At 48.4% G+C, this 21,536-nt stretch overlaps 1 protein-coding gene across 1 annotated transcript in view; it reads right to left on the bottom strand.

Annotated features, from left to right (window-relative positions):
- LOC309548065 (putative chitinase 10) overlaps window positions 1-21,536 on the bottom strand; it is a 107,109-nt gene that overhangs the window by 59,402 nt on the left and 26,171 nt on the right. The window contains exons 12-14 of the mRNA XM_082248034.1: window positions 7,887-7,964; window positions 5,345-5,589; window positions 4,178-4,320 (exon numbers count right to left, since the gene is read on the bottom strand). Of these exons, the coding sequence (XP_082104160.1) occupies window positions 4,178-4,320; window positions 5,345-5,589; window positions 7,887-7,964 (466 nt within the window). The remainder of the gene's footprint in view (window positions 1-4,177; window positions 4,321-5,344; window positions 5,590-7,886; window positions 7,965-21,536) is intronic.

The following is a 21,536-nucleotide window of genomic DNA, read 5'->3' as shown; positions in this document are numbered from 1 at the left end:
TTATTTTACAAATGCTGTTGTGGATTCTTGTATACAGTGGTTTCTTAAGCCTCGTACACACGCAACGAATTTCTGCCGACCGGTCGTCCGTCTTTTGTCCAGAGTGGTGTCTGTTGGTTGGAATGTGCTCTAGACTGCACATGAATTTTCCCACACGACAGAATTCTACTTCAGAAGTGATGTCATGTGTTGGATTGCTTTGTATGTGTTCTTTCATCTCTGAGCATGCCCAGTCTTGCTCATAAGATTTTTCCCCATCGAAATCTGTGCTAATGAGACGAAAATCGGACGTGTTTTGACGGTCGACAAAAATTATATAGCCTGCACACCAGGATTTTTTCGGCCGAAAAGTCGGAGTCGGTTGTCGGAAGCATCATACTAACAAGCCGAAAATCGGCAGATCGGTCGTCGGATGAAATTTCCCGGCCGAATTTCCACTCGTGTGTACGGGGCTCAAGGCTCCACCTGCACTAACACAGATTTTAACAGTGCTCACCACATTGTTCTGAGTGATCAGTAGATTCCCTTCTAGCTAGTGCACCATAGGGCTCAGTCCAATTTGGCTGTTGTGTAAAGGGGGCTTCTTATGGTCTGGTTCAGCTGCCTGCTAGAGACCACCTCTGATCCATGGGTTATTTCTGTCTTAGCCCCTTCTATCAGCTGCTAAATCTGACAGATAAGCTGGATTTCTCTGATTTAGGTCAGAATCTCGCTGTGGATCTATTATAAGATGTGAACTCCATGCCCTCTCTAATGGAAGAAATGTTCAGACTGATTTCAGCATGCACCTACTATGTCCAGTATGAGAAATTATTTTCTCTTTAGTGTAGAAGTTAGATTTACCCTTTACCTTAATAGCATCAATGGCTCCTGTTTATGTTTGTAGTGTATCGAACCATGGAGCATACATGAATCTGCTAAGAGCTTCCTGTCAGGGCCACGAAAGAATAAAATATATAGAAGTGGCCCCATGGGATTGTCACCCCTATCACCCATTTGTTTTATAAATACAATTTTCCTCTTAATAGAGGGCTATATTAATTGTTATTTTATTGGTGGAGCCAGGTGGACATTTGTCTTTTTTCAACCTGACTTACTATGTAACAATGTAACTATGTTAAGTACATGACCTCTGTGACTGTTTTGCTGGTTCTTTCTGTTTTGTGTTTCAGTTAACAAGCTTTTGCTGCTTTTGCTAGGAATATTTAGTTCAGCTGCTGAGCACTGGATTGTGACAAACCTTTTGGCGGGAAACATCTAGCCAATGAGTGTAAGCTCTAATTTGTATATCCTTCCCTGTCAATTGGCTGAGTCAGCATTTACCTCAATTCTGTCAGCTGGACTCACCTCTGGATTCTCCTCAGCCATCATTTTGGATCTTTTGACCAGGTCCCCAGCCCACCCTCCCCTTTGTTATTTTCCCTTCCTGTGGTCCACCTTTATGTGGGGTAAAGTCACCCACTTTGTGGGTAGACAGTGGTTGGTACGCTATTATCTGGTTGGTGTAAGATGTTGCTGCTTGAGTCTTGGTGACTAAGCATGTTGATCTGTTATTGGATGACAACAGTTTTGTTTGGTATTTAACCGCTTGCCGACCGCCGCACGACTGTTTACGTCGGCAGTCAGCCCCTCACAGGCAAAACGACGTAGGGCTACGTCGCTAGCCTGTGAGGGTCTATGGGATGGTAGGAAGGAGAATTAATTTTTTTTTTTTTTTTTTTTAAAAACCCTCTTAAATAACCTTATATTAAATACCTTATCCTGTTATAAAAACACCTTTTTTTTTTTTTTTTTTTTTTTTTATATATAAAAAAGGCACTCGGACTACAGAATGGATAAAATGGCCGCGGCTTCTTTATTGACTGGTATTCAAAAATAACATAACCATCTTTATAAATATCAACATGAATAAACAGACCAACCCAGTCATAAAAAACTCAGGTTGTCATTCACAGAAGATCAAAACAATTTGATCAACCTCCAAAAGACAGGCAATGCCTCATTGCCTGTCACCACACCCCCGAAGCGCGGCCAATTCAATCAGATAACCCAAGTTAGCATTGAATATGTCAAGGCCAATACCTGAGAGGTGAACACCATCCTCTCGATACAACCCTTGGACACCACCCTCCAAGTCCGAGTGCCTGTATGAAAGTACACCCACCTGCGCCAAAAACTTTTCCAGCGCACGATTAACTCTCTTTTTAATCTTACCATACACACGCCAACGCCCCGACGACCAGACCAGCCTGTGAACGATTTCCGAAAACATAACCACCATTTCCGGGAATCGCAACTTCAGACTGCGCAGGTCGTCCCGAATCTGAAAAATCAAATCTAGCGTTCTCACTTTTCCTATATCATTACCCCCCAAGTGCACCACCAAAATGTCCGGAGGGGGTTGCGATCCAAACAGATTCTCCAGGCTAGGCAATAAATCCTCCCACCTCATGCCCCTCTTACTGAACCAGGAAACTTGAAAACGATGTTGGTCCAAGCCAAGGAGTTCGGAATATATCCGTCGCCTCGCTCGCTGCTGGGCCCAGAACACAAACGAGTGCCCCACAATCCACACCTGCAATTGATTACCTGGAAGGAGCAAATATGAGGTTAGGACGAACATAAGAGGTGTAACAATCCGATTTCCATCTACCAATGTTTTTAATCAATCCAACCTCCAAACCCGCCCTAGATGCCTCCGTTGCGGCCCCGATCCGAAATGAATGGGACGAGAACCGCAAATTACCCAAACCAAGCGATTGTAAACACTTCCTGAACACAAAATCAAATTGGTATCTAGTAAGTGTCTTACCATTCGCATGTATCAACAAAAATACATTGTCACCCGTCCGGACTTTTAAGTAGTCTGACACCAGCATCACAGGGCAAACCGGAGAACCTCTGAACCTGCCCAGATGGCACCAATGTCCTGCACCCCTCTGATCCGTTTTCGATTTGGCCAAAAACAGACTCACCCTGTCCGCTGTACAGCAAACATTGTTAAATTTAAGACCCGAGTCAGCAATAGCGCGCACTGGAATAATTTCCGATATCCGCAAAGCCGCAAAAAACAATAAAGAAAAAATTGCCCTGAACAAAATGGCTTCATACCCCGAAAAACATATACCCGCCACAGCGGAACATAAACTTCGCAAAATGTCCAACGTAATAGGGCGACGCAAATCCGGGTGAGCCGTTCTCCTTCTGTAGCCCTTCATTGCCTGTTGGACCGAGAAAAACGATGCGCAAGCCGGGTGACCCCGCAACTTTACAAAAAAGGAAACACCAGCCAGCAGTTTATTTATATGCGACCAGGAGTACCCCTTCTCAAAAAGCGAGTTCAGAAAAAGCAGGACCAACTCCTCTGAGAAGGACTCCCGAGGGCTGTGCACTGAAGAAAGAAAAGACAGCCACACAGCAAACGCCGATTGGTAGCCCGACCAAGTGCTGTGCGCCAAGGAATGCTGTACATTGTCCAACACCAGCTCTAAACCAAATCCCACAGGTGAGTCGGGCAAGGCACGCCTACAGAATCCGCCTCTGGGAGGAGCTGAAAGAATTTCTGAACCTGGAAACGAGATAAAGAATCCGCCAGGTCATTGCTTTTCCCAGGAACATGGGTAGCCTTAATCCATACATTCAGCTTTAAACATTGGAAAACCATGTACCTGAGCAAAGCAATGACCGGCGGAGACCTAGAAGACAAGCAATTGATGGCGTACAGAACACCCTTGTTATCCGTACTGACCAACAAACGCCTGTTTCTAAAGAAATCGCCCCAAACCTCCAACGCCACCACAATTGGAAATAACTCCAGCAAAACGATGTTTTTTATTAATTTGGATCGTTTCCATCTCTCACACCAACGCTCCGCGCACCAGTGTGTCCGCCAAATTGCGGCGAAACCCACCGAGCCCGCAGCGTCAGTGAAGAGCAAGAAATCCGAGTCCAAAACAAAATCCTCCTGCCAGACAGCTCTACCGTTAAAATTAAGCAGGAACTGTAGCCATACCAAAATATCCTCCCTCATATCGTGCGTCACCCTAACGTGCGCCGAGGGGGACTTCAAACCCGATATCGAGAGGTACAGCCTCCTGGAAAAAGCCTTCCCCACAGGTATTACCCTGGAGGCAAAGGCCAATAACCCCAGAAGCGACTGCATCTCTCGCAAACATACCTTCTTTTTCCGCAGTACCATGTACAACATACCTCGCAGCCGTCGGATCTTGTCTTGTGGCAGCCGAAATTCCATCATATTCGAGTCCACAGTGATGCCTAAAAACTCGATACAGGTGCATGGCCCAACCGTCTTTTCCCCCGCTAAAGGGATGCCAAATTGTTCACAAAGCATGAAAAAAGAATTAAGAATGCATTCACAATCAGGGGTGTTCGCTTTCCCCATAAACAGGAAGTCATCCAGATAATGAATTATCTGGGACCTACCCGACACTTGCTTCACCACCCATTCCAAAAAAGTGGCAAAGCACTCAAAATAATAGCAGGAAAGCGAACACCCCATAGGAAGACACCTGTCAAAATAGTATTGTCCCTCAAAAAATATGCCCAGAGAGCTGAAACATGAAGGATGCAAAGGCAGTAAACGAAACGCGGACTTTATGTCCGCCTTTGCGAGTAAGGCCCCCCTACCCAAACCCCTCACAATGCACAGAGCATCTTCAAAAGTAGAGTAATGCACAGATGCATCGTCCACAGCAATCTGGTCGTTTAATGAATCACCCCGCGGATGCGACAGGTGATGGATCAAACGAAAAGCATTCGGTTCCTTTTTTGGAACAATACCCACAGGGGATATTCTGAAATCATCGAAGGGGGGGGAACAGAACGGACCCGCAAACCTACCTTCATCCAATTCTTTATTAATTTTATCCAAAACTACATGGGACATACCAACAACAGATGGCAGATTGTTTACAACAGTGCACCCCCGGCCCGAAAACAGTGGAAGACGGAACCCTAAACCAAAACCATCAATTAGCAGATCCGCCTTCCAGCGGTCGGGGTATGCTTGGAGCCATGGCAGCAGCTCTGCCAGCCTCACCGGCGTTTGGGCCTTTCGGAACACCCCCTTGCTGAGCCCCCGCCATCCGCTTGAAACATTTGGCCACCGGGTGGGCCCCGGCGCAAAATGCGCATTCGTGCCGGTATTTACAAGTACCCGGCCATCGACACTGTGCGTCATTAAATGCAAAGCAGATCCCTCGCTTGTAAGCCGAGGGGGCTGCCGGCTGCACCTGCGCTCCAGGTGCTGCACGGGGCTGAAAGGAACGCTGGGGAAGAAACAAATCTAGCCACAGTCCAACATCCTTAGAACCCCAATACAGACCCGGATGCACTGCCATTTTCTGTCTAAAGGCTACATCATAGTTATACCACGCCACCCCCCCGAAACCCTTATAAGCTTCCAGAACGATCTCGACGTGGTGAAAAAGACCCACGCTCCTCTCTGGAAACTTCTCACACAATATAGCAGAATAGATGCAGAAAGCCTGTATCCAGTTGAAAATTGACTTGGGGACAAACCTCTTCCTATCCTGCTCCACATCCTTCTCACCCTTGGACATAAACTCTCTAGAAGAAGGCAACAATGACAACAAATCGACATAAGCCCCTTGCCATATCCGCTCCTTCAAGGAGTCTGGCAAGTGCATACCCAAGGGTGACACCGCACATGTCATAGGCTCCTTCAGTACAGATTCGGGGAGATTCTGAGATTTAGCAGTATCAAAGATGCTATTCCTACTCTGTACACTAGGGGGCGCCCAGACATCACTAACCTCCGGCACCCCCTCCCCAGATTTAGACAAGGGAAAAGTCTGACAAAATTCTTTAAACAGCTGAAAAAATGCATCCGGGCTAGTTACTCCCGGCAACTCACCACCCGGGACAGCCGGTCTCCTCATGGGATGTGGATCCTCCGTCTCTGACGCCTCCGCCTGTGCCTCCTGATAGGGGAAGTAGAGCTGTTCGCTGACCTGGAGGGGTGCCCCTTGGTCAGCAGCGGGCGGCCTCCCTCCAGACTGACGTCCCGCAAGCAGCGCCTCTGAAGATCTTGACGACCCTGCGATCCGGCGTAGCAGCTACCTGACGACCCGCTGGTGGAACCGAAACCGAACTCCTACGGCCCGATGCAGCCGCTCCCGAACGTCCTCTCCGGTCCGCACTTCCCGCTCTCCGTCCGGCCTGGCGCCCCGTCTCCACCGGAGAAAATCTTCGCCTCGGTGTCCGCTTCCGCCTTTCGGGGCCGACTGCCCCGGAAATGCTCCGCATAGAACCGTCATCGCCCACGTCACCCGACCGGTGACCGGCGTCTACATCCGGCGGAGTTGAAACCTCTTGACCCGCCGTGAACTCCGACCCGGCCGCATCCCTTCCGCTTCCTTCCGCCGGCAACACAGGCGTAAGCCCCGCCGGGCCCGCTACCTCCGCATCTCTCGGCAGCTGCAGGCATCTCCGGAGCCAGTCCTCACCTCCCGCTTCACCTGCCCTCTCCAAAAGCTGCCGAATAAGAGACATAGCAGCGAAGGAAACGACAGGCACCCAAGGCAGACGAAATCCGGATGAAGGACAGCAAGACAGCAGAGGGAATCCAGATGAAATCCAGATGAAGGTGTGAGGAGATTGAGCCCCTGAGGGGCGGGAAGCCCCTTAAATATGCTATCTCCTGAGGTAACCTCCACCCCATAGGCTGAGGTGAGCGGGCGGAGAGAGGGGCTCATTCGTTAATTTTTTGAGAGAAACCTAAACTGCCTAACAACTACCTGTTTACTAAAAACCCCCACTAAAAACTGCCTGGTAACTCAGCCAGGCGGGAAAACTGTCTAAGCTATGCACCCACTAACTCTCCCTAGTCATTTTTAACCCTTCCACCATCCCATATGAAAGAGGGGCTAATTTAGCCCCCTTTCCAATAGGGAGCGAGCGTGCACCGCCGGAGGTGCGCTCCCTCTCCCGCGCGGTCACGGACACCCCCGCGTGTGTGCCCGGCGGACCTGATGTCCGCCGGTCACTCGCGATCGTCCGTTAGAGAGGGAGAAAGGCAGGCGGCTAATGTAAACAAGCCGCCTGTCATTCTTCCCTGTGTATGAATAGTGATCATACGGTTCTACTATGTAGGACCGTTGATCACTGTTACTACACCTCAAGCCACAGCCAATCACAGTTAGAATCACGCCCCTAGGGACACACATAACCCCTCCCTCTCAAAAAAAGTTAACCCCTTCACTGCCAGTGTCATTTTACAGTAACAGTGCATATGTATAGCACTGATTACTGTAGAAATGTCACTGGTAACCCCAAAAGTGTCAAAAATGTCAGTCAAGGGTCCGATCTATCCACCGCAATGTACCGCAAAAAAAATCGCAGATTGCCGCCATTACACATTAAAAAAAAACAACAAAACTGACAAAAACCTTTCCCTTTGTTAGTAAACGCAATAACTTTTGCGCAAACCAATCAAAATACGCTTTTTGCTATTTTTTTTTACCAAACATATGTAGCATAAAACAAATTGGCCTAAAATGTTAAAAAATTTAGATTTTTACATTTTTTTTTTGGGAATTTCATATAAAAAGATGTGAAAAATATTGTTATTTTTGCAAAATTGACGCTTTTTTTTGTTTATAGAGCAAAAAGTAAAAATTGCACAGGTGATCAAATACCACCAAAAGAAAGCTCTGTTTGTGGGAAAAAAAGGACGTCAAATTCGTTTAGGTACAGCGTCACACGACCGCGCAATTGTCCGTTAAAGTCACGCAGTGCCGAATCGCAAAATAGGCCCTGGTCACGAAGGGGGTAAAATTTTCTGGGGCTTAAGTGGTTAAGGTCCATCTTTTTTTCATGTCAAGCTGCACAATGAACACACTTACAGCTTCTGGAAGGAGAACAGACCTTGTTTGAGGCTGTCACTCTCATTCAAGACTTCTTTGGAGAGGTTGTGTCTGTCACTGTGACCGAAACAGTCCAGTTGTCCACATCCAGCCATATGTTGGGGTTGGCATGCGAAGCAGTAGGACATAGGGGTTGGGGACTGCCAATCCTCCTGAATCTTTCGGGTATTGTATATAGTCTAGCTTAATTCTCTGCAACTTTTTTTTTTCTAAATAAGATCACAAAATATGGAATCTACTGTATGTGCCTAAATAGTCTCTGCAGAATTCAGATGGGAGCATTGTGTAAAACATACAGTAGCTGTGTTTGTACAAATCATCCTAAAAAGATTTGCTATACCTGGAAGAGGACCCCATAGTTTATTATCACTTTTTCTAGCACTTTCATAATATCTGATATTTCTCATAGTCATAATCCTCTCAGATGTATTTTTTCAATAAATATTTAGCTAAGTGTTCAGTAATTATACCAGTTTAACAATAGTTTCAACCAAAAAGGTTTAAAATCCATAAAGCTATACACTCCTGTTACTATGGATGCACTGATAACAACAGTGGAGAGTGGTCTGACAGCCCATGGGGGCAAAGCATACTTAATAGCTGCATTTTAAGGCCAGATCATTCCCCAATGCCAAATCTATTCTAGATTATGAGTGATGCATATAAATGTAACATTAAAAAGTCTTTTTAGTGCGGTGGCATTGCCGCAATATATCAGAAAGTGCAATCTCCCAAAGTAGTTTGGCAACTGTTGTCTCGCTTGTCATCAGTGAAGTCTTCCTGGCTCTCTGTGTATCTAAAACAGGATTTAAGTCATCACTAAAGTGCCCCACAACATAACTCAGTAGATGTGTTTTGTCAATGATTACCTGTGCAAACTATTTGATCACATCTGTGATAAATGACAGGGGGAAATACACAGTGGCAATAACACACATTATAGATTGCCACTTTCACACCATAAATATAAAAACAGCCATGCTTATCTATGAGAGTCTGATCAAAGGATACACATGCAGATTTAGAAATTAAAAATACTGACCTCTGGCATTTACCAAATGCAATTGTGTAGCATAGCTGCTATGTTTTAAATATTGGGTTGTCTCCTCAGTTAAATGCGTCTTCTGTAGGCAGACCACAGCAGGGGCAAATTGTTCTATAATTCCCCATTGCTCTGGCTCTGTCGTGAATTATTTAGCATTTCATGTCTGATTAAACCAGTATTAAACCAAACACCAAAAATGTATTATATTGCAGCTTATCAATCTTTAGATGTGGTACTTGCATTCTTTTACTTTTCTTTGGCTTTCTCCCATCTGTTTTCACCTGGTGACCTGGCAAGTTATGCCCCGTACACACGTGCAGATTATCTGCAGACTTACCTTTTCTATGTAGTGCAAGGGCCTGCCAGATTGCATACAAATTGAAAGTATTTAGGTTTGACCTCATATTATATGGTTTTGGTAAGTCTGCAGACAAAAGTCTGCAGATAATCTGCACGTGTGTATGGGGCATAACACACCTCCGGTTTTGTGAGACACAACACACTCACAACTGCAGGAATGAGCAAGAGGCAGAGCAGACAGCAGCATTCTCAGTCTGGGGAGTAGGGTAATGTTAAGTGCATTAGCAGATTTAGATACACTTAACAAATCAATGCCATACTCCAGCTCACATGTTGTAAGTACACTGCTCAAAAATATTGAAGGAGCACTTTGAAAACACATCAGATCTCAATGGGGAAAAAGTATCATGCTGGATATCTATACTGATATAGACTGGGTAATGTGTTGGGAACAAAAGGATGCCACATTGCTTGATGGAAATTAAAATTATCAACCTACAGAGGGCTGAATTTAAAGGCACCTCGAAAATCAAACTGAAAAAATGATGCAGCAGGCTAGTCCATTTTGCTGAAATTTTATTGCAGCAACTTAAAATGGTACTCAGTAGTTTGTTTGGCCCCCATGTGCCCCGAATGTCCAGGGGCCCCGTGTCACTCTCAGGGCCGGACTGGCCTAGCGAGATACCGGGTTGGCCGCTTTAAGCATTGGGGTCGGCGCCGCGGCCGCCCTGATAATGGCCGTTGCAGCAGCCCCGACACCAGCCGATATACTCTTTCTACGTCAGCCGCTGTGAGCGGCATGACGTCATATCCGGATCCGGCGGGGGCGGCTGCGCGGAGTGCGCGGCGGTGGATCAACTGACTGGGTGAGCCTGAGGCTGTCACGGCTCCGACGCCGATCCCTTCCACTCCCACACAGACGCGCCAGGCCAGCCCAGCACAGCAGCAGAGGAGAGCAGCATGATCTCAGGTGAGCCTTACAGGCAGTGGGTGGCATGTACAGGGAGGGTACATATAAAGAGGTAAGGTAAATTGTCATGAGCTTCATGTTGGGAGTTTAATATGTAAGAACTTAAAATGAGGTAGGGTGATGGCGCTGCCCAAAATTAACTATGATGGTGGACAATACCAATAATAAGGGTAAAAATGCACTAAAAATCCATATAATAGAAAAAAGAGCACTAAAATACAGCTGTATGATAAAATCTTAAAGGAGAAAAATTAAAAGGTGCAGATGTGCTAATTAGGTATATAAAATTGATGTGTGCAAATATAAGTGGACAAGAATTCAGTAGGTCTGAGACAGTGAGAACAATAAGTATAAGGGTCCTTTCACACGGCCGCTCCGTGTGTCCGCAAATCATCCCATCCGTTTGCGGATGATTTGCGGACATAATGTAAGTGAATGGCACTGCGGGTGTCAGCGGAATACCATCCGCTGACACCCGATTTTCCTCCTTTCAGTTCTGTTCCGTTTATACGAATGGAACAGAACCCCATTTTTTCTTCCGTGTAAAACACGGAAAGGAAGGAAAATCGGATGTCAGCGGTGTCATCCGCTGACATCCGCAGTGCCATATACTTACATTATTATAAAAAAAAAAGTCCCGCAGCGGACCTTTCACACGGAGCGGCCGTGTGAAAGGAGCCTAAATCAGATCAAATATACAAAGTGTAAAACCTGGATCATATAAGTGAACCTTATAAATAAATTAGTGATGTAAAAATACACATGATATGATATAAAACTGATAAACAATTAAAAGTGCTCTGTGCGTAGTGAAATGCCCCAAATAGAATCACACCCTGGGGTATAAAAGTGCAGTGACAAAAGTAAAAAGTCCAAGCGTACAGCGCGTCGCATCACTTCCGGTTTTTGGAATCGAGGCTCGGACCGCATTCTGCTCCACCGCTCGTTATATGCTTATAAACTACTGCATAAATGTGAGTACCTCTTTTATGTTTTAACACCAATAAACTTGTCTAGACGGTATCACGCTATGTGCCTTTCCGTTATTCCCTATACCCTCACACATCAATACGAGTGACACCCCGTGGATACCTGGAAGCCAACTTTCTATTGGCAGGAGCCCACTAGATCCCGCGCACCTTTCCCTGGGGAACCTCCTTTCTGTCTAGGACCCTTCCAGGACACCCCCACCTAGGATCCGTAGAGGATTTCTGGCCGCAGGATACATCTATATACCCGCTCTATACCCCTGTGTGGGGTGGGTATTTCTGGTGAGTGCGCTATTCACTAGAGGGGTCACCTAGCACCTCACCGCCCACCACGGGGTCACTCCTTGTATCTCTGGTATAAGAAAACCGTCACCTGCTATCAACAATGAACTGTGTTCATTAGATTTATATATATCATCACCTGCTATTAATACTGAACTGTAGTCATCATATTTATATTTTTATATATTCTTTTCATGGTCACAGCACCTGCCTTATAGGCACTTATCACTAAAATTGGACTTTTTACTTTTGTCACTGCACTTTTATACCCCAGGGTGTGATTCTATTTGGGGCATTTCACTACGCACAGAGCACTTTTAATTGTTTATCAGTTTTATATCATATCATGTGTATTTTTACATCACTAATTTATTTATAAGGTTCACTTATATGATCCAGGTTTTACACTTTGTATATTTCATCTGATTTATACTTATTGTTCTCACTGTCTCAGACCTACTGAATTCTTGTCCACTTATATTTGCACACATCACTTTTATATACCTAATTAGCACATCTGCACCTTTTAATTTTTCTCCTTTAAGATTTTATCATACAGTTGTATTTTAGTGCTCTTTTTTCTATTACGTGGATTTTTAGTGCATTTTTACCCTTATTATTGGTATTGTCCACCATCATAGTTAATTTTGGGCAGCGCCATCACCCTACCTCATTTTACATTCACTATATGGTCCTTTGGACTATAATTTAGGGAGGCTGCAGCCTAATTTTTACTATCTATATATTTATTTATCAATTTCCGTATCCACACCCAAATAGAACATCAGCGCAGAGTTTCAATATTCTCAATATGTAAGAACTGCCCAAGCTTAAAATATATAGAGCAACCACTAGTAGAACATAAAGCGTGTTAACCCCCCCCCCCCCCCCCCCCAGGGGACATAGCACTTGTTTCCATATAACTCCATGCATGGGTTGCTGAGCTGTGGTGTTGAATAGCAGGTGCTAACCCCCCCTCCCCCTAATACAATGCTGGCCTGACTTCACTTGCCCCCCCCCATACAATGCTCATCTGCCACCCCCCCCCCTGGGGCCCCCTCCCCCTAATACAATGCTGATCCCCCCCCCCAATTTAGGGCGAGGGGGTAAACAGCATTGTATTAGGGGGAGGGGGAGGGGGCTGGGGGGTAATCATTTTATTAGGGGGAGGGGGGTTAGCATTGTATTAGGGGGAGGGGGGATCAGGATTGTATTAGGGGATCAGGATTGTATTAGGAGGAGGAGAACAGCATTTTATTAGGGGGAGGGGGCCAGGGGGGGGGTCACTGGTCAGCAGTGTATTAGGAGGAGGGGGGGATCAGCATTGTATTAGGGGGGGTCAGCAGTATATTAAGGGGGTGGGAGTGGGATCAGCAGTGCATTAGGGGGAGAGGGCCGGGGGGGGGTCAGCATTGTATTAGGAGGAGAGGGCTGGGGGGGTCAGCATTGTATTGGGGGGGAGGGGGGATCAGCATTGTATTAGGGCCCCTAATACAATACTGTTCCCCTCCCCCTAATACAATGCTGTTCCCCCCGGCCCCCTCCCTCTAATACAATGCTGATCTCCCAAATGTTGGGGGGAGGGGGGAACAGCATTGTATTAAAGGGAGGGGCCGGCGGGGGCAGCATTGTATTAAAAAAATTTGGGGGCCCCACTTTTAGGTTTGCCCAGGGCCACACTTTGTCTAAAACCGGCCCTGCCCATGTGCTTGTATACATGCTTGATGTCGGGGTATGCTCCTAATGAGACGACAAATGGTGTCCTGGGGTATTTCTTTCCAAATCTGGACCAGGGCATCACTGACCAGGGACTGCGGTGCAACCTGGTGGCGTTGAATGGGCCAAAACATAATGTCCCAGAGGTGTTCTATTGGAATTGGGTCAAGCGAGTGCGGGGGGCCATTCAATGGTATCAATTTCTTCATCCTCCAGGAACTGGCTGCATACTCTTGTGACATGAGGCAGGCAATTGTCATGCACCAGAAGGAACACGGGACCCACTGCACCAGCATAGGGTCTGACAATGGGTCCAATGATTTTATTGCGATACCTAATGGCAGTTAGGGTGCCAATATCTAGCCTGCAGAGGTCTGTGCATCCCTCCATGGATATGCCTCCCCAGACCATCACTGACCCACTACCAAACCAGTCATGCTGAACGATGTTACAGGCAGCATAACGTACTCCACGGCTTCTCCAGACCTTTTCACGTCTGTCACATATGCTCAGGGTGAACCCGCTCTCATCTGTGAAAAGCACAGGGTGCCAGCGGCAGACCTGCCAATTCTAGTGTTTATTGGCAAATGCCATTCGAGCTCCATGGTGCTGGGCAGTGACCACAGGGTCCACTAGAGGACATCAGGCCCCCCAGACCACCCTCATGTTTGGTCAGAGACATTCACACCAGTGGCCTGCTGGCAGGGCCGGCGTTAGGGGGGGGCAACCTGGGCAACTGCCCAGGGCCCCGAATGTCCAGGGGCCCCGGCAGGGGCGGACTGAGCGGTCGGGCATCGGGCACTTCGGACGTGGTCCGAGGGCCCGGCCAGGAAGGGAGAGCCCGGCCAGCAAGGGGAGCCGCCGTCCAGTATAGAATTAACACACCCGGGCCGGCGATACGTAGCAGAAGGAGGGGAGGGACCCAGCGGCGGGCACTGCTACAGTCAGTGTGAGGAGGGGATCTGGGGAGGGGCCCGGCGGCAGGCTAAGCGTCAGTGAGAGGAGGAGGGGCCCAGGCTAGGGCTGGGATTCCATTGTGTCCTGTGTGCGGGGGCGTGTCGGCGTCGCATACTGACGTGACGTCGACGGGCCCCGCCTCCACAGGTTGTGAGGGGTAACCAGGGGCATGATTATAGGGATCGCAAGGGTCAACTCACCATGGCTCTCCTATATGCCGCCCCGTCAGCCCTCCTATCCAGCCTGGTGCTAGCCTAGCTGTCTCCACAATGTTCAATGTAGTCATCGATCCATACCTAGGACCGCCTCCAAGCTCCGCCCCCTGACTCCGGCTTCAGCATCAACTTCTTGTTTTAAGGCAGTTCCTGCTGCTGGGCACGGTAGGGAAGTACTGCCCCCTCCTGGCACACTGTCCCCCCCCACTGCCCTCAACTTCCCCCTCCCATAATACTGTCCCCCCATACTGCCCCCTCCTGGCACACTGTCCTGTCCCCCCCATACTGCCCTCCACTGCCCCCTCCCATAATACTGTCTCCCTCCCATCACACTGTCCCCCCATACTACCCCCTCCTGGCACACTGTCCCCCCCCATACTGCCCTCCACTGCCCCCTCCCATCACACTGTCCCCCCAAACTGGCCACTCCTGGCATACTGTCCTCCCCATACTGCCATCCACTGCCCCCCTCCCATCACACTGTCTCCCTCCTGTCATACTGCCCCCTATACTGCCCTCCACTGCCCCCTCCCATCATGCTGGCCCCCAAACTGCTCTCCACTGCCCCCCTTCCATAACACTGTCCCCCTCCCATCATACTGTACCCATACTGTCCCCTCCTGTCATACTGCCCCCCTCGCATCATGCTGTCCCCCATACTGACCCCCACTGCCCTCCTTCCATCATGTTGTCCCCCCATACTTCCCCCTCCTGTCACACTGCCCCCCATACTGCACCCTCCCATCATGCTTTCCCCCATCCTGCCCCCTCCTGTCACACTGTCTCCCCATACTACCCTCCACTGCCCCCACCCAATCATGCTGTGCCCCCATACTGCTCCCTCCTGTCACACTGCTCCCTCATACTGCTCTCCACTGCCCCCTCCCATCACACTGCCCCCCTCCCATTACAGTACCTCCCTCCTGGCACTCTGCCCCCATCCCATCCACTGCCCCCTACCATCACATTGCCCCCCTCCCGTCACACTGCCCCCCCCCCCCCTCTTGTCACACAGTCCCACCCTCCAGCCGCACTGGCCCCTTCAGTCACACTGACCCCCTCCCATCACACTGCACCCCCAAGCTGTCCTCTACTGTCTCCCATCCTGTCACACTGCCCCCTCCTGTAACACTGCCCAGGTACCCTTCTTAGATGGGGTGGCTACATTAATTTTCTTGTTTAAACTTTACACTGCAGGAAGGGGGTCCACTGCACAAAATGTGAAAGGGATCCGCTGCAGGACCGTAAAGTGTCCTGGGACCAGTGGGAAGGGCTGAGGCTGGAGGTTGAGGGGCCCTTCATGGTTTCTTGCATCAGGAGTCTGAAGGTTCTAGTTACGCCTCTGGGGGTAACGGTCGCTAACCTCACCGGAGACAATTTCCTGGATGCCGGCGATTGCGAAGGAGTGCCCTCTTCATCTTCTTCAATCCCTGCTTCATCCCTGGAGGTTTCTGTATGATGTGAGTAGTTCTTGTAACATATGGCCTCTATGTGAAATCCAGCTCCACTCAATGGTCTCTCCTGTGAGGAATGATGTGTACATACATTTGCATTATCCCACACAATTTTAATAAAAATATATGATTCATAAATTTTTATTAAAATTGTGTGGGATAATGCAAATGTATTGTAGAAATTGTCTCCGGTGAGGTTAGCGACCGTTACCCCCAGAGGCGTAACTAGAACCTTCAGACTCCTGATGCAAGAAACCATGAAGGGCCCCGCAACCTCCAGCCTCAGCCCTTCCCACTGGTCCCAGGACACTTTACGGTCCTGCAGCGGATCCCTTTCACATTTTGTACAGTGGACCCCCTTCCTGCAGTGTAAAGTCACATAGAGGCCATATGTTACAAGAACTACTCACATCATACAGAAACTGCCAGGGATGAAGCAGGGATTGAAGAAGATGAAGAGGGCACTCCTTCGCAATTGCAGCCATCCGGTGAGGTTACCTGTATCAACGGCACATCAGTATGCGGTGCCGACGCACCCCCGGAAACAGGTCACCATGGAAATCCAGCGCTAGCCTGGGCCTCTCACTGAAGCAGCGACAGCAGCTGGGCCCCTCCCCTCCTCACACTACATATCGCCGGGTGAGTTAATTCTGTACTGGGCGGTGGGCCCTCTTCCCGGCCAGGCCCCCCCTTCCTGGCCAGGCCCTCGGACCACGTCTGTCCGCCCCTGGCCACAGGCCCACAGCCTGCCAGCAAGCCTGCCAGTGCCAGTCACAGGCCCACAGTGAGCAAGCCACAGGCCCACAGCCTGCCAGTCAGCCAGCAAGCCTGCCAGTGCGAGCCACAGGCCCAAAGCCAGCAAGCCACAGCCTGCCAGTGCCAGCCACATGCCCACAGCCAGCAAACCACAGCCAGCAAGCCACAGCCTGCCAGCAAGCCTGCCAGTGCCAGCCACATGCCCACAGCCAGCAAACCACAGCCTGCCAGCCAGCAAGCCACAGCCTGCCAGTGCCAGCCACAGGCCCACAGCCAGCAAGCCACAGCCTGCAAGCAAGCCACAGCCTGCCAGCCAGCCTGCCAGTGCCAGCCACAGGCCCACAGCCAGCAAGCCACAGACTGCCAGCCAGCAAGCCTGCCAGTGCCAGGCCCAGAGCCAGCAAGCCACAGGCCCAGAGCCTGCCAGCCAGCAAGCCACAGCCAGCCAGCAAGCCTGCCAGTGCCAGCCACAGCCAGTAAGCCACAGCCTGCCAGCCACAGCAAGCCTGCCAGTGCCAGCCACAGGCTCACAGCCTGCCAGCGGTAGCCAGCAAGACCACAGCCTGCAAGCGGTAGCCAGCAAGACCACAGCCTGCCAGCGGTAGCCAGCAAGACCACAGCCTGCCAGTAATAGCCAGCAAGACCACAGCTTGCCAACCAGCAACTGTAATTAAGGTAAGAGGAGCCAACTTGGCCTAGGTATCAGAGAGCAATGTTTGTTGTTTTATTGTGGGTGTGGCTGGAGGCGGGGTGTGGATGGAGGCATGGCAAGGGTGTGGCTGGAGGCGGAACATGGGTGGGGCCTGGAAAGGGCCCTTGATTTTTTTTTTTTTGCCCAGGGGCCCTGGGCCCTGTGTCACTGTCAGCAGCGGGCTCCATTTTACAAAGGGGCCCCGTCACTGTCAGAAGCCGACTTTATCTTCCAAAGGGCTCCCTGCTCCGTCACTTGCCACAACCGCCCGCATTCATATACAGGGAGAGAGCCTGCGATCAGAGATGCTTCTCTTCTCAGGGGTGCTTCTGTAGCAGAGTCAGATATTTGAAGGTACCATTCAATGTTATTTAATTAAAGCATATTTTCATGTAGTTGTATGTTTTATTTGGCTAAATTGATTAAATGCGCCTATATTTTTGGTAGAATATAAAAAAAATTGGGGCCCCACTTTTAGGTTTGCCCAGGGCCACACTTTGTCTAAAACCGGCCCTGCCTGCTGGAGGTAATTTTGTAAGGCTCTGGCAGTGCTCATCCTGTTCCTCCTTGCACAAAGGAGCAGATACCGGTCCTACTGATGTACGGCCCTTTCCAGCTCTGCTAGAGTAGCTGCCTGTCTCCTGGAATCTCCTCAAAGCCCCTCTGCTACTTAACTGACCAGATCAATATCCAGGGAGTTTGACTTGATGCTATAGTCTGCTTAAAAAGTGTTCCTTTCATTTTTTTGAGCGATGTAGTTACAGCAAACAGTGGTTTTCCTTTTGAGATAAAGGTTTTGCATGAATAAATAAAACCCTGCCAGTGCTAAGTTGTTTATATCAGCCATAAAAAAATATATATTCTGCTGGAGTGCTTCCGCTTTTGAAAAATAACAGACTTACTGGCTGCATAACCAGATAAAAATAGAAGTAAGAAATCCTAAAAAATGTAACTAATACAGCCATTAAATCTAAGAATTGGTAAGCGGCAACATAATAAATGTTTGCTTTTGGGTTTAATACTGCTTTAATTGTCACTATTTCTTTGGAGTTTGCATGTTCTGCCTTTGTGGGTTTCCTCCCAAACTTCAAAGACATGCTGGTAGGTTAATTGTCTAGTGTCTAAATTGGCACTAGTATGTATGTGAACTAAGGCCCTTAGGCAGGCCATACACTGTTCGAATCTTGGCCGGATCAGCAGGAACCGGACAAGATTCGCACCATGTATGGGCAGGCTGAATGTGCCAAGTTGATCGATCGATCAATCAACTTGGGTACAACCAGCATGCCTGGTTTTACCTTCCATTATCACTAGCGGCTGCTATAGCCGCTAGCAATAATCAATGTTTTTTCCCGGTGGGGACGACTTCCCCCGCCGGGAGAAAACAATGACCCAGCATTAGGGATTTCCACAACAACACTGTCTGTGTTGATGGGGAAATTGAGCGAAGTTCTTTCCTGCAACCTGTGGTTGCAGGAAAGAAATTTGCTCTGTGTATGGGCAGCCTTAGATTGTAAGCTCCTTAAGGGCAGGGATTGATGTGAATGTACAACATATTTGTAAAGCACTGCTTAAATTGACTGAGCTATATAAACACCTGTAATAAATAACTAAAAAAAAATAAATGTACTTCCTCTTTAATGCCTCTAAATTGATCTGTAAGAACATTGAGACAGGCACTATAGGAGTGAACTGCAGCCAACACCTCTCTCAAAGCAGGCTTTAGATTCCTCTGCAGTGGAACAGATGTCCACATGCCATCCCAAACCCAGCCTATTCAAATACCAGACCACACCAGAGTTTGGATACAAAATGGCCATAGCAGCCTTTTATTAACATGTAACAAAAAAAATCCTTTAAAACAGAAATATATATGTAGCACCCTACAAGGTAGGTGCTAGGTAAAAGCATAGAGGGCCTTGGCTGCCTAAGAGCAGGGCCATGATTTTCAGCTGGGCTGTCATGTCTCCCAGGTGTGGCTGCTGAGAGGGGAGTCTCCCCACTGGCTCAATGAGAGGATTCTCATTGGGCAGTGGAGGAAACCCAATCAGTGGTTCATTCAGGCCTGTATCTACCCCAGAATGCAGATTCTGCCGCAGAGGATTCTGGGAGTGGGTATAAGTTTGAGGGGAACGCATGATGCAGCGTCTTTGGCGGGAAGCATAGTCCCAGGAGGGAGAGTACGGCTGTCTCTCCTCCTGTCAGAAGGATCGGGTGTCTCGGATGGCTGCCTGATAGTCCAGAGAGAGAGCTGAGCTGAGCTGTGCTGAGGACCAGTGGAGATAGAGGGGTTCAGTTCCAGGAAAGCATGCCAAGTTCGTGAGTACTGTGAATTGCCCCTGAGGGTCTGCCTGAAGTGTAGAGGGGACCACTCCAGTGAAGGTCTGAAGGGGTGCCTAGCGAGAGGACCCTGAAGTGTCAGAGGGGGTGCCTAGCGAGAGGACCTTGAAGTGTAGAGGGGGTGCCAGCAGTTGGGCCCTGAAGAGTTAAGTGTGCAGTGTTAAGGGTTGCAGCAGCACAAGCAGTTACAAAGAGCTACCTCAGTCAGTGAAGGGCTGGAGGGAGCTGGTCATCGGACATTTGAGCTAAACAGAGTGTAAGGAGTCAAATGTCTTACAGTCCTAGATCTTCTGAGTTAACCTGAGTATTAAAGTCGAAGTTCCAGCACAGTTCAGCAGAACACTATCTTCAAGCGCCAGGGAGCGTTAACCGGCATTCAGCTGGCGTCAAGACAGTGCTAACAGGCATTTTTCTGTACAGTGTCCCAGTTGAGCCTAGTTGAGCCAGAGGAGTATCCCACTCATTCCCTTCTACCATCCCCATTGCAAAATAAACAAAACAAACCAAAGATGCCGTCTCAGCTCTCACACTTGGGTTTTCAACTTAAATGTGTTGGAAGTGTTACCGGTAACAATGGCAGACCTATATCAGGCCCAATGCCTGGAAATATTGCTACATATATATAATTAGGTTGCTGGTCTAGGGCACTAAAACTGGTTAATTTGTATCTGTGGAAACATAGGCCCCCGCAACACACCAGCTCGGGGACAATAACCAAAACTATCTGCAGAGACCTCTATGTCTCCAATTCCCAGGTAACCCACCATTAACTGGAATGCACCAGAGAACACCATACCACAGATGTATTTCCAACCATTATGCCATCACTTTTTTTTTATACCCTCTCCAAAGACCACAACCAGCAGGCTGCTATTACTTCAACCCCCGAACCAAACCAAAAACAGGGAGGGTGACCACAGACTGAGGTATCTGTTTCTCCACCTCTTCCTGTACGCGCCAAAGCCCCACCTGGACCCACACTTCCACCAATCAGCTCAGTTCATGCACAATACCAACTGTGCCCTAACCATTTCCATTCATGCCTCCCCTCTTCACCCAGTCATGCTTGCCCTTTACTTTTTTTTTTTTTTGGGCTTCAGGTCTAACTGTCAGGTGGTCAGATAGCACTAGAGAGCTGTACTTGGAGCGATTTTCACTGTAGTGTGTGTATATTTCATTAGGCTTGCAGCTTCTTCCTTCTGAATGTCTCTCTGCTTCAGACGAGGGAGTAGGTCACCACCATCTTGAGCCTGTTGGTCCATGGTTTGTGGCTTTTTTTTGTTCTTCTTAGTCATTATCTCCATGATTGAAACATGTTGTGGAAAAGTAAGGTGAGGTAATTGTCATTAGGAAAACGGTAGAGTGTGTATGGTAAAGGATGATTAACAGGAGATTCTTTGAAGCTCTGATAAAAAAACATGTTCTTACATGAACCGCCAAGTCACACCTTGGTGTCAGTGACTCATGTCTGACAGAAATTGTACACTTTCATACATCGGTACAACAAGACTCTGGGCTTAAGAAAAGACTATTTCTATGGTATAAATTGGTACCAGCGAGGGGCCAATCTCTGAAGCTAAGACAGATTCTAAACAATTTACTTTATTTAGTCCATAATTTCTCTTTTCAAAGAGCCCTTTAGGTTTGGGTGAGGACTGAGCCCATTAGAAAATGCACAGAAGCAATAGCACCTTTAGGAAGAAGGGACCTGTCTGTTAGGGGGGTTATGGTTAAAGCTAAAGACCCCTTTCACACTGAGTGTTTAGCCCCTATGCATGAGATTCCAGCATTTTTGTGCAGGCAGAAGGCACGTGTGCACCATCCAGTCCCACTGGCGGTAGCTTGTAAAACTCTATGGGAGGCTGAAAACTGCTGTAGCTAGACGAGGCTGGACAGTGGTACTAACATTTAGGG

Source organism: Pelophylax lessonae (genome assembly GCF_965119305.1).
Source record: "Pelophylax lessonae genome assembly, chromosome: 2".
Taxonomy (NCBI): Eukaryota; Metazoa; Chordata; class Amphibia; order Anura; family Ranidae; genus Pelophylax; species Pelophylax lessonae.
The sequence above is the reverse complement of the archived record's forward strand: the minus strand, read 5'-3'. Positions and strand labels throughout refer to the sequence as shown.